At 49.7% G+C, this 10,775-nt stretch overlaps 1 protein-coding gene across 4 annotated transcripts in view; it reads right to left on the bottom strand.

The window, feature by feature from the left end:
• Positions 1-254: 254 nt before the first annotated feature.
• The window catches only part of PTK7 (protein tyrosine kinase 7 (inactive)), a 97,253-nt gene continuing 86,732 nt past the window's right edge, over positions 255-10,775 (bottom strand). For all 4 annotated transcript variants that reach the window (XM_011986761.1, XM_011986763.1, XM_011986762.1 and 1 more), the window contains 3 exons: positions 3,000-3,151; positions 2,021-2,199; positions 255-1,265 (listed from right to left, as the gene is read on the bottom strand). In XM_011986761.1, coding sequence (XP_011842151.1) covers positions 1,105-1,265; positions 2,021-2,199; positions 3,000-3,151 — 492 coding nt within the window. In that variant the 3' untranslated portion in view covers positions 255-1,104. The remainder of the gene's footprint in view (positions 1,266-2,020; positions 2,200-2,999; positions 3,152-10,775) is intronic.

The raw sequence follows: 10,775 nt of genomic DNA, 5'->3' as shown, positions 1-10,775 counted from the left end.
TAGCTGGGATTACAGGCACCTGCCACCTTGCCCAGCTAATTTTTGTATTTTCAGTAGAGACAGGGGTTTTGCCTTTTTGGCCAGGTTGGTCTCGAACTCCTGACGTCAGGTGATCCACTCGCCTCAGCCTCCCAAAGTGCTGGGATTACAGGCATGAGCCACTGCACCCGGCCCCTACACGGCCCTTTCTGATCAGTGGGGAAAGAAGGAACATCTTCCACGAGCAAGAGCAGAAAATGAATCTCAGAAACAGGTTGTTAAAAAGGCTTCTTTATTGAGAGCAGCGAGTGTAAAAACAAAAACAAAAACAAAAAAAAACAAAACCAAAACAAACAAAAAACAACAATAAAAGTGTGGGGTAAGGGTGGCCTACCCTCCTCATCTCCTCCAGGGCCCACCCCTACCTCCCATGCCCACCCACCCCACGCTGCAATTACATATAAAAGCCGCCCGTGGTGCATACAAAAAGGGCGGGTTATATAGTGTCAAAAGCTCCTGAAAACTCCTTCATCTGCCAGGCACTTAGGATGAGGAAAGGAGAGAAGGGTGGAGAAGACATGGGTCTGGGTTGGTGTGCACAAGTCCACAGTGGGGAGGACTCACTTGCTGTGTCCTCTACAGTCCTGGTCTAGACCCCCAAGTGGGACCCATGGGCCAAGAGACTCATTAACCCTGTGTGCCCAGAACTTGAGAATATTAAGGAACTCCCCCCAAACCCAGCTCATCCCAAGCCTAGCCCCCCCCAGGCAAAGTTGGCAGATGAGTGGCAGAGTTGGACCTGGTCAAGGGGAGTAGTTGAAGGCCAGAAATTGGGGTTACCTGTGGCACCCACACTGTCCCTGATAGGGGAAGAGGTGGCAGGGAAAACTGCCCAGCTCAAAGCCCTAGTTGCCCAGTTTGGGTCCAAGTCAGCCTCCCAAAGGATAAGGGTGAGGAAGAGGAAAGGCCAGGCCCTGCTCAGACCTCAGCAATGCCTGTTGCACTAGGGCAGGAGCCTCAGGGCCCAGGAGGACAGGGATCTTGCCCATCATGCTGTGAGCTCCCCTTTAGAGATGTCCTCCCCTGCCCACGCCATCCTGAGGCACAGCCCGCCGGGCTCCCTCCTCACGGCTTGCTGTCCACGGGGCTGTCTCCCAGGGTGCTGGCAATCTCGCTGAAGGAGGGCCGGTCCTTGGGGCTGAGGGCCCAGCAGCGCTGCATCAGCCGATAGAGCTTGGAAGGGCAGCCCTCGGGCTGAGGAAGTCTAGCCTTCCCAGCCTGCAAATCTATAGGGAAAACAGCAGGTGCAGTGTTGGCCAAAACATTCAACAACTTTTTCAACACTTTGTGGAGCTTGCAGTTCATACAAGCAGCCACCCAAGGATGCCTCTGGGCAATGCTGGCCAGCAGTAGGTGGGTACTCGCAATGGAAAAAGATGACTCCCTTGGCCCCGCTCACTCCGGCTGGTAAGACGGGGTCCACGCACAGGAGCTGAAGTGGGTCGGCGGACAGGCGTCAGAGTGGCTGGAGTGGGCACTGGGGGCAAAGGCTATCTACCAACAATATAGAAGTATTGCAGTATTTCTGGCCAGGTATGATGGCTCACGCCTGTAATCCCAGCACTTTGGGAGGCCGAGGCGGGTGGATCACGAGGTCAGGAGTTTGAGACCAGCCTGAACAACATAGTGAAGCACCCCCGTCTCTGCTAAAAATACAAAAATTAGCTGGGCGTGGAGGCACGTGCCTGTAATCCCAGCTACTAGGGAGTCTGGGGCAGGAAAATTGCTTGAACCCAGGAGGTGGAAGTTTCAGTGAGCGGAGATCACGCCACTTCACTCTAGCCTGGGCGACACGGCAACACTCAGTTTCAAAAAAAAAAAAAAAAAGTATTGCAGTATTTTAACAACCAGAGTGGTCATATCTGTGTGCCTGTTCAGTAGCAGCCCTGAGAGGGGAGGTAGGTGGAACCGGCCCTGGGGCCCTGAGCAGACCCCATCTGGGGCCCATCTGGAATCATCCCCGAGCAGTGCGGCTACCTACCTGCCAGCACTTCATCATCTGCCTGCCCACCATGGGGCATCTCTCCATGTGTAAACACTTCCCACATCAGCACACCGAAGGCCCAGACATCAGACTTGGTAGAGAAGTCACCCTCCAGGATGGCCTCAGGGGACATCCAGCGCAGCGGCACCCAGGCCTGGCGGAAGTGGTAGTACTCACTGCAGGAGAGAAGCAACCCAGGGGTGAGGTGGGGTGGGGAGCACGGCCTGGCACTGCAGCCTCATCCCCCGATCTGGAACTCATCCCCAAGCCAGGGCCCAGCCCTTCTACATACAGACACCAAGAAATTGGTCACATGTATGCTGAGCATGGGAGTACACTAGACAAAATCTGGAGGTAACCACATGGGGTTTGATGGTTAAAAAATTCCATTAAGAACTTTGCCTAAATGTTAACAGAAAAGTTAATAGTCATACATACTTTCTATATTGGTTGTAAAAATGTAAAAACTAAAAACCGTTAAATGGAAAGAGCTTTATTAGTGATAAACCAATCCTCACTACAGGTATAGTCAGACAAATGGGGGTGACCTGGAACCAGGGGGACTCGAGGGGATGTTCCCGGCAGCGCTGCAGAGCCCACATAGGCTGTCTAGAGCAAGCTCTGGCAGGGGGGCTGAGGCATAAGTCTCAGACTTCGAAATAATAATGACTGAATTCAGGAAGTTACAGAGGGAGCCATATAAATCCTTATCATATTTGCCTATTTTTAAAAAAGATTTATTTATTTATTCTTTTAATCACTAGAGATATTTTACAACCACCAAGAGTGTGCACTGGGTGGGAACCCTGCTGCACCCTTGGAAAAAGGATGAGAAAGCTCTTTCCTATCCCAGGCCTTCCAGCTTTGGACTAAGCAGGGACTAAACCCTTTCCCACCACCCCCCAAACTATCTGTCCTCTGCCCCTCACCCTCTGGGAAAAAATGGGGAGCCCCCATCCCACGCATGCCCTTCTACCTGTTGTACACATCCTTGCTGAGGCCCAGAGCAGACACCTTCACTTGTCTCTGGGCGCTGACCAGGCAGTTACGTGCAGCCAAGTCCTTATGCACAAAGCGGTTGTTGGACAGGTGCTCCATGCCCAGGGCTACCTGGGTGCACAGGGCCACCTGGAGAGATAAAGGGGCCTGTGAGAGCAGCCCAGGACTAGGCGTCAAGCTGACCACCCTCAACACAACCCTTGGTAGGGTTTCACCGCTATTGGTGTGCTGCGTAGGAAGCCCAGAAGCACGATAGTCGCATGTTCCTTCTCTGTAAAATGGGGATAATAACCGTACCTGCCTTCCTGGGTTGTTAGAAGACTGAATGAAGCAAATTAAAGTGTCTGACACCATGCTAACACACAGCAAGTGCCAGATTAACTGAGTGCCACATGGGCCTAGGGACACACACATAGCAACGATCTGTCCAGTGAAAAGTGAGCAGGCAGAAATCATAGCTGATATTTTTTATTTTCAAGTGACAGGGTCTTGCTTGTCACCCAGGCTAGAGTGCAGTGACACGATCACAGCTCACTGTAGCCTCTAAACTCCTGGGCTCAAGCAATCCTCCATCCTCAGCGTTCCAAGTAGCTAGGACTACAGGTGTCCATCACCATGCCCTGCTTTTTTTTTGTTTTGTTTTGTTTTTGAGACAGGTTCTCACTCTGTCGCCCAGGCTGGAGTGCAGTGGCATGATCTCAGCTCACTGCAACCTCCGCCTCCCAGGTTCCAGTGACTCTCATGCCTCAGCCTTCCAAGCAGCTGGGATTACAGGTGCCCACCACGACACCCAGCTAATTTTTGTATTTTTAGTAGAGACAAGGTTTCACCATGTTGGTCAGGCTGGTCTTGAATTCCTGACCCCAAGTGATCAGGCTGCCTCAGCCTCCCAGAGTGCTGGGATTACAGGCGTAAGCCACCGCACCCGGCCTCAGACTTTAATTGTAATGCCAATAGGTTGTTTCCAGTTTGGGGCTATTCAGAACAGTGTTATTATGAACACTTTTATAAGTGTACACATGTATGAGTTTCTCTAAGAGACCTAAGAGGAAGTCTAGAATATGAATATCTCTAGCTATACAAAATAATGCCCAACTCTTTTCCAAAGGGTAAGAGAGTTGGGGAGATTTTTCATTCACTAATACTCTTTGTTGAATTTTGAGCCAATGTGAATATATTATACACTATACATGAAACGTAATTAAACTATAATAACTTTTTCTTTTTTTTTTTTTTTTTTAGATGGAGTGTTGCTCTATTGCCAGGCTGGAGTGCAGTGGCGTGATCTTGGCTCACTGCAACCTCCCCATCCCAGGTTCAAGCGATTCTCCTGCCTCAGCTTCTCAAGTAGCTTGGATTACAGGCACGTACTATCACACCCAGCTAATTTTTGTATTTTTTCTAGTAGAAATGAGGTTTCACCATGTTGGCCAGGCTGCTCTCGAACTCCTAACCTCGTGATACACCCGCCTCGGCCTCCCAAAGCGCCGGGATTACAGGCGTGAGCCACCGCGCCCAGCCACATTAACATTTCAAAAGTATATATGAATGCACTGAACAAATATAAATTGAAGCCAGGCACCTGCAGTCCCAGCTACTCAAGAGGGTGGGGTGGGAGAAATGCTTGAGCCCAGGAGTTCAAAGCCAGCCTGGGCAACACTGTGAGATCCTATCTCTTTTTTAAAAAAAAAATTGAGTATCTACCACGTGCCATATACAGTGGGTGCTGGTGGAATATAACAGGGCTGGCCGAAGTAGGGCTCTTGATGGGGTGCTGCGGCCAGGTCACTTAGTGCAAATAAGAAACCACCTATTCACAGAGAAGGGGAAGGGCCATTGGGTGGGCACCGGCCTTGTGGGCACACAAGGCCGGCTGCCTCTCCCCACACGTGCTCTGTGAGGCAGGGCTCAGCCTTGGCTTCTTCGAGGCGCCCATGGCGAGGCTAGTGCCAAAGCCTGGCACTTCCCTACCACTGCAGCCGCCTCTCTGGGTCACATCACTGCTGATGGACTGTCTGCCCACTAGTTGGCACAGAGGTGGGACTGCTGGCTACTGAGCTGGCCCTTCAGCATCCCTGGCTAGCTCAGAGCAGATTCTCCTGCCTGGCTCCCAGAGGTCACAAGAAGGCCAGCAGAGGTGCCAAGCCCGAATGCTACGAGAGGGGACACTCCAAAGACATCTCTTCTTGGTTTTCTTGGGCACTGGCCAGTGACATCCCTGTGGGCCCCACTGCCTCCACTGGTGGTTTGTTAACTATGGTCACAATCTGTATGTCATGAAACCAAATTAGGGAATCTTAGCCAGCATTAAAGAAAAAAAAAAAGGGAATAGAAAATAGAGTGCATCACACTTAATAAGAACATCATTCATGAAATGTTTTCATCTTAAAAATATAGGGCTGGGCACGGTGGCTCAGGCCTGTAATCCCAGCACTTTGGGAGGCCGAGGTGGGTGGATCACGAGGTCAGGAGTTCAAGACCAGCCTGACTAATATGGTGAAACCCCATCTCTACTAAAAATACAAAAATTTGCTTGGTGTGGTGGCAGGCGCCTGTAATTCCAGCTACTCAGGAGGCTGAGGCAGGAGAATTGCTTGAACCCTGGAGGCGGAGGTTGCAGTGAACCGAGATCACGCCACTGCACTCCAGCCTGGGCAAAAGAGCAAGACTCCATCTTAAAAAAATAAAATAAATAAAATAAAAAATAAAAAAATATATGTATGTGTGTATTGGGTTGTGATGCAAAATGTACTTTTTGCTAATGTGGGTTCCAATCAAAAGATTTTAAAAACAAAGCTATAAAGTTAAAAAAAAAAAAGTCTAAATCTGTGCTATCCTATACAGTAGCCACTATCCCCATGTGGCTATTTAAATTTAATTAAAACTTTTTTTGTTTGTTTTTTGAGAGACAGAGTGTCTATTGCCTAGGCTGGAGCGCAGTGGCGCAATCACAGTTCACTGCATCTTCAACCTCCCAGGCTCAAGTGATCCTCCCACCTCAGCCTCCATAGTAGCTGGAACTATTGGCATACACCCCATGCCTGGCTAATTTTATTTGTTTGTTTATTTATTTATTTATTTATTTATTTAGAGACTGAGTCTCGCTCTGTCACTCAGGCTGGAGTGCAGTGGCACTATCTAGGCTCACTGCAACCTCCGCCTCCCGGGTTCCAGTGATCCTCCTGGAATTACAGGTACCCACCACCATGCACTGCTAATTTTTTTATTTTTAGTAGAGACGGGGTTTCACCATTTTGGCCAGGCTGGTCTTGAACTGCCCTTAAGTGATCCCCCTGCCTCGGCCTCCCAAAGTGCTGGATTACAGGCATAAGCCACCATGCCCAGCCTATTTTTACTTTTTATAGACAGTCTCACTTTGTTGCCTAGGCTAGTCTCAAACTCCTGGCCCAAGCAATCCTTCCACCTTGGCCTCCCAAAGTGGTAGGATTACAGGTATGAGGCACTGCACCTGGCTTTAAGTTAATTAAAACTCAGTACGTTTAAAATTCAATTCTGGTTGGTGCAATAGCTCATGTTGGCCTGTAATTCCAGCGGTTTGAGAAGCTGATGTGGGAGGATTGATTGAGCCTAGGAGTTTGAGACAAGCCTGGACAACATAGTGAGACCCCATCTCTACAAAAAATTTAAAAATTAGACAGGTGTGGTGGTGGGTGCCTGTAGTCTCAGCTACTCAGGAGGCTGAAGTGAGAGGATCACTTGGGCCCCGGAGGTCGAGGTGGCAGTGAGTCATGACTGCACCACTGCATTCCAGCCTGGGTGACAGAATGAGACCCTGTCTCAAAAAATAAAACACAGGCCAAGTCGGTGGCTCACGCCTGTAATCCCAGCACTTTGGGAGGCCAAGATGGGTCGATCATGAGGTCAGGAGATTGAGACCATCCTGCCTAACACACGGTGAAACCCCATCTCTACTAAAAATACAAAAAAATAATCTGGGTATGGTGGCGGGCGCCTGTAGTCCCAGCTACTTGGGAGGCTGAGGCAGAAGAATGGTGTGAACACAGAAGACGGACCTTGCAGTGAGCCGAAATCGCGCCACTGCACTCCAGCCTGGGCAACAGAGCGAGACTCCATCTCAAAATAAATAAATAAATAAATAAATAATAAATAAATAAATAAATAAAATAAAATAAAATAAAATAAATTCAGGCCGGGTGTGGTGGCTCACGCCCGTAATCCCAACACTTTGGGAGGCCGAGGCAGGCGGATCACTTGAGGTCAGGAGTTCGAGACCAGCCTGGCCAACGTGGTGAAACCCCATCTCTACTAAAATTACAAAAAATAGCCAGGTGTGGTGGCACGCACCTGTAATCCCAGCTACTCAGGGGGCCGAAGTCAGGAGAATCATTTGAACCTGGGAGGCGGAGGCTGCAGTAAGCTGAGGTCCTGCCACTGCACTCCAACCTGGTCGACAGGGTAAGACTGTCTCTAAAAAATAAACAAAACAAAACAAAACAAAACAAAATAAAATAAAATTCAGTTCTTCTGCTGCTTTAGCCAAATTCCAAGTGTACAGTTGCTATATGAAGCTAGTGACAACTGTACTGACCAGCACAGATATGGTACATTCCCATCATCGTCTTGATCAGTGCTGCCTGAGGCTTTAACAGGCAGCGCATTAATGCAGAGGTGCTAAATGAATGACGTAATAGAGTTGGGAAAAACCTCATCCAGACAGAGTCTCACTCTGTCGCCCAGGCGGGAGTGCAGTGGCACAGTCTCGGTTCACTGCAACTGCCGCCTCTCAGGTTCAAGCAATTGTTGTGCCTCAGCCTTCCAAGCAGCAGGACTACAGGCACGCACCACCATGCCTGGCTAATTTTTGTATTTTTAGTAGAGATGGGGTTTCACCATGTTGGCCAGGCTGGTCTCCAACTGACCTTAAATGATCTGCCTGCCTTGGCCTCCTGAAGTGCTGGGATTACAGACCTGAGCCACTGTGCCTGGCTACTTTTGGTACATTTCTTTATCAACAGTGAAGACACAAAATCTCAGGATAGCTTTCAACTAAACGTGTAACCAGTGAGGAAGGTTAAAGAAGAGGGCGGGTAGGCTGGCAGCAGTGGCTCTCGTCTGTAATCCCAGCACTTTGGGAGGCCAAGGTGGGCAGATCATAAGGTCAGGAAATCGAGACCATCCTGGCTAACATGGTGAAACCCCGTCCCTACTAAAAAAAAAAAAAAAAAAAAAAAATACAAAAAACTAGCCGGGCGTGGTGGTGGGTGCCTGTAGTCCCAGCTACTCAAGAGGTTGAGGCAGGAGAATGGTGTGAACCTGGGAGGTGGAGCTTGCAGTGAGCTGAGATCACGCCACTGCACTTCAGCCTGGGCGACAGAGGGAGACTCTGCCTCAAAAAAAAAAAAAGGGAGGGGTGCTGGGCACGGTGGCTCACCCCTGTAATCCCAGCACTTTGGGAGGCCTAGGCAGGCAGATCACGAGGACAGGAGATTGAGACCATCTTGGCTAACACAGTGGAACCCCATCTCTACTAAAAATACAAAAAAATTAGCTGGGCGTGGTGGCGGGCACCTGTAGTCCCAGCTACTCGGGAGGCTGAGGCAGGAGAATGGCGTGAACCCAGGAGGTGGAGCTTGCAGTGAGCCGAGATCGCGCCATTGCACTCCAGCCTGGGCAACAGAGCAAGATTCTGTCTTAGAAAAAAAAAAAAGAAGATGGCGGGTGGATGGCCTGCCAGGATTCTGGGCCTCTCTGGGAAGTACACTGGGGTCTCCATGAAAAGCAGAGTCTGGCCAGGTGCAGTGGCTCACACCTGTAATCCCAGCACTCTGGGAGGCCAAGGTGGGTGAATCACAAGGTCAGGAGTTCAAGACCAGCCTGGCCATTATGGTGAAACCCTGTCTCTACTAAAAATACAAAAATTAGTCCGGTGTGGTAGTGGGCTACTGTAGTCCCAGCTACTTGGGAGGCTGAGGCAGGAGAATTACTTGAACTTGGGAGGCGGAGGCTGCAGTGAGCCGAGATCATGCCACTGCACCCCAGGCTGGGTGATAGAGCAAGACTACGTCTCAAAAAAAAAGCTGAGTCTACATCCCTAAAATAACCCCTGGAGCACTGTCCTCAGAACGCCCCACGTGCACTGGTGGTAAAGGGGCCGGGCCGCTTCAGTGGCCATCATAAACACAGCCAACTCCACTTCAGGTTTCAAAATCCCAGGGCATTGTCCAACCTTGCTTGATTCTCTGTAAGCAGGCAAAGGTTTTGGTAATGTGCCTTCATCAGACTTGTGAGCCCCCTCGGCCTGCTCTCTCTGATCTGGCTCACAAGCTAAACAATCTACTGTTAAGTCAAGGTAAACAGAAGAGGGTGGACTTGGCATGGTAATTGCTTGCTATCTTTCCAGAGAGGTGGTGCTTCCGGAAATACTGGCTAAGCAAGGGCAGTAAAAGAGAATTCTGTTAGACTCAAGCCAATTAGGTGTTTCCTTGACGCTGGGCAAGATGCCATCAGATAGCCACTGGATTAATTCTCAAATACTGTTATAAAAGACCCATTCTTTGGTAAAGATCAGACCCACCCCTTCCTTTCCAATTTTAACACCCCAGGGGTTTGCCCATGTTCTGGCTAACCCACTGTGATGCTACTGAGATCTTCTCACAAGAGGCCTTCTGTTTCCTGCCATGGCATCTGACTGCATAAAGCGTGGTCCACCAGGTGTGCTAAGCTGATTCTGCTTCTCATCGCATCATTAGTTCACAGGTGATCCATGGAGCAATTACAAACTACAGCTCTCTGACATCGTCTTATCAGCTACTCTAGACAGCATTACCTACCATTATGCCAACACCCAGGACCCATGTCTTTGATTTCTATCACTACCTCACTGCTCTCTTAAAATCCTCCTGAGGCTCCCCTTAGCCCACTCACACCCAATATGGCACTTTGGTTCCAACTCTAGCTGGCCAGGAAACACCCTGCCTACCACTCCACCTCCCCAGAATACTTAAGTTTTTCCCCTTCCGTTCTAGGTCCTAGGAGTATAAAGTGACAGAGCAGCTCACTACATAATTAGCACAATAAAGTACCTACAAGTTTTAGTTCATCTTTCCCAAGAATTTTCATTTTCATGGAATCCCCAAAAGCAGTGCTTTTCAAACTGCTGATCGAGACCCACATGGGTCTCAAAACCAGTTTAGTGGACTGGGGTAAAAAAAAAAAAGGATAGAAAAGAGGCCGGGCACGGTGGCTCATGCGTGCAATCCCAGCACTTTGGGTGGCTGAGGCAGGAGGATTACTTGAACCCAGGAGTTCAAGACCAGCCTGGGCAACACGGCGAGACCCCCATCTCTACAAAAAAATAAAAATAAATAGAAAGAGGACAGGATAGAAAACATCAAGTGTTGGCCGGGTGCGGTGGCTCACGCCTGTAATCCCAGCACTTCGGGAGGCCGAGGCGGGTGGATCACGAGGTCAGGAGATCAAGACCATCCTGGCTAACATGGTGAAATCCCATCTCTACTAAAAAACAAAAAGTTAGCTCGGCGTGGTAGCAGGCGCCTGTAGTCCCAGCTACTCGGGAGGCTGAGGCAGGAGAATGGCATAAACCCAGGAGGCAGAGCTTGCAGTGAGCCGAGATCTCACCACTGCACTCCAGCCTGGGCAACAGAGCAAGACTCTGTCTCAAAAAGAAAAGAAAGGCCGGGCGCGGTGGCTCAAGCCTGTAATCCTAGCACTTTGGGAGGCCGAGACGGGCGGATCACGAGGTCAGGAGATC

The sequence above is a fragment of the Mandrillus leucophaeus genome, unplaced genomic scaffold, assembly GCF_000951045.1.
Source record: "Mandrillus leucophaeus isolate KB7577 unplaced genomic scaffold, Mleu.le_1.0 Scaffold3, whole genome shotgun sequence".
In the NCBI taxonomy this organism is placed as follows: domain Eukaryota; kingdom Metazoa; phylum Chordata; class Mammalia; order Primates; family Cercopithecidae; genus Mandrillus; species Mandrillus leucophaeus.
This window is presented reverse-complemented; position numbering and strand designations above follow the sequence as displayed.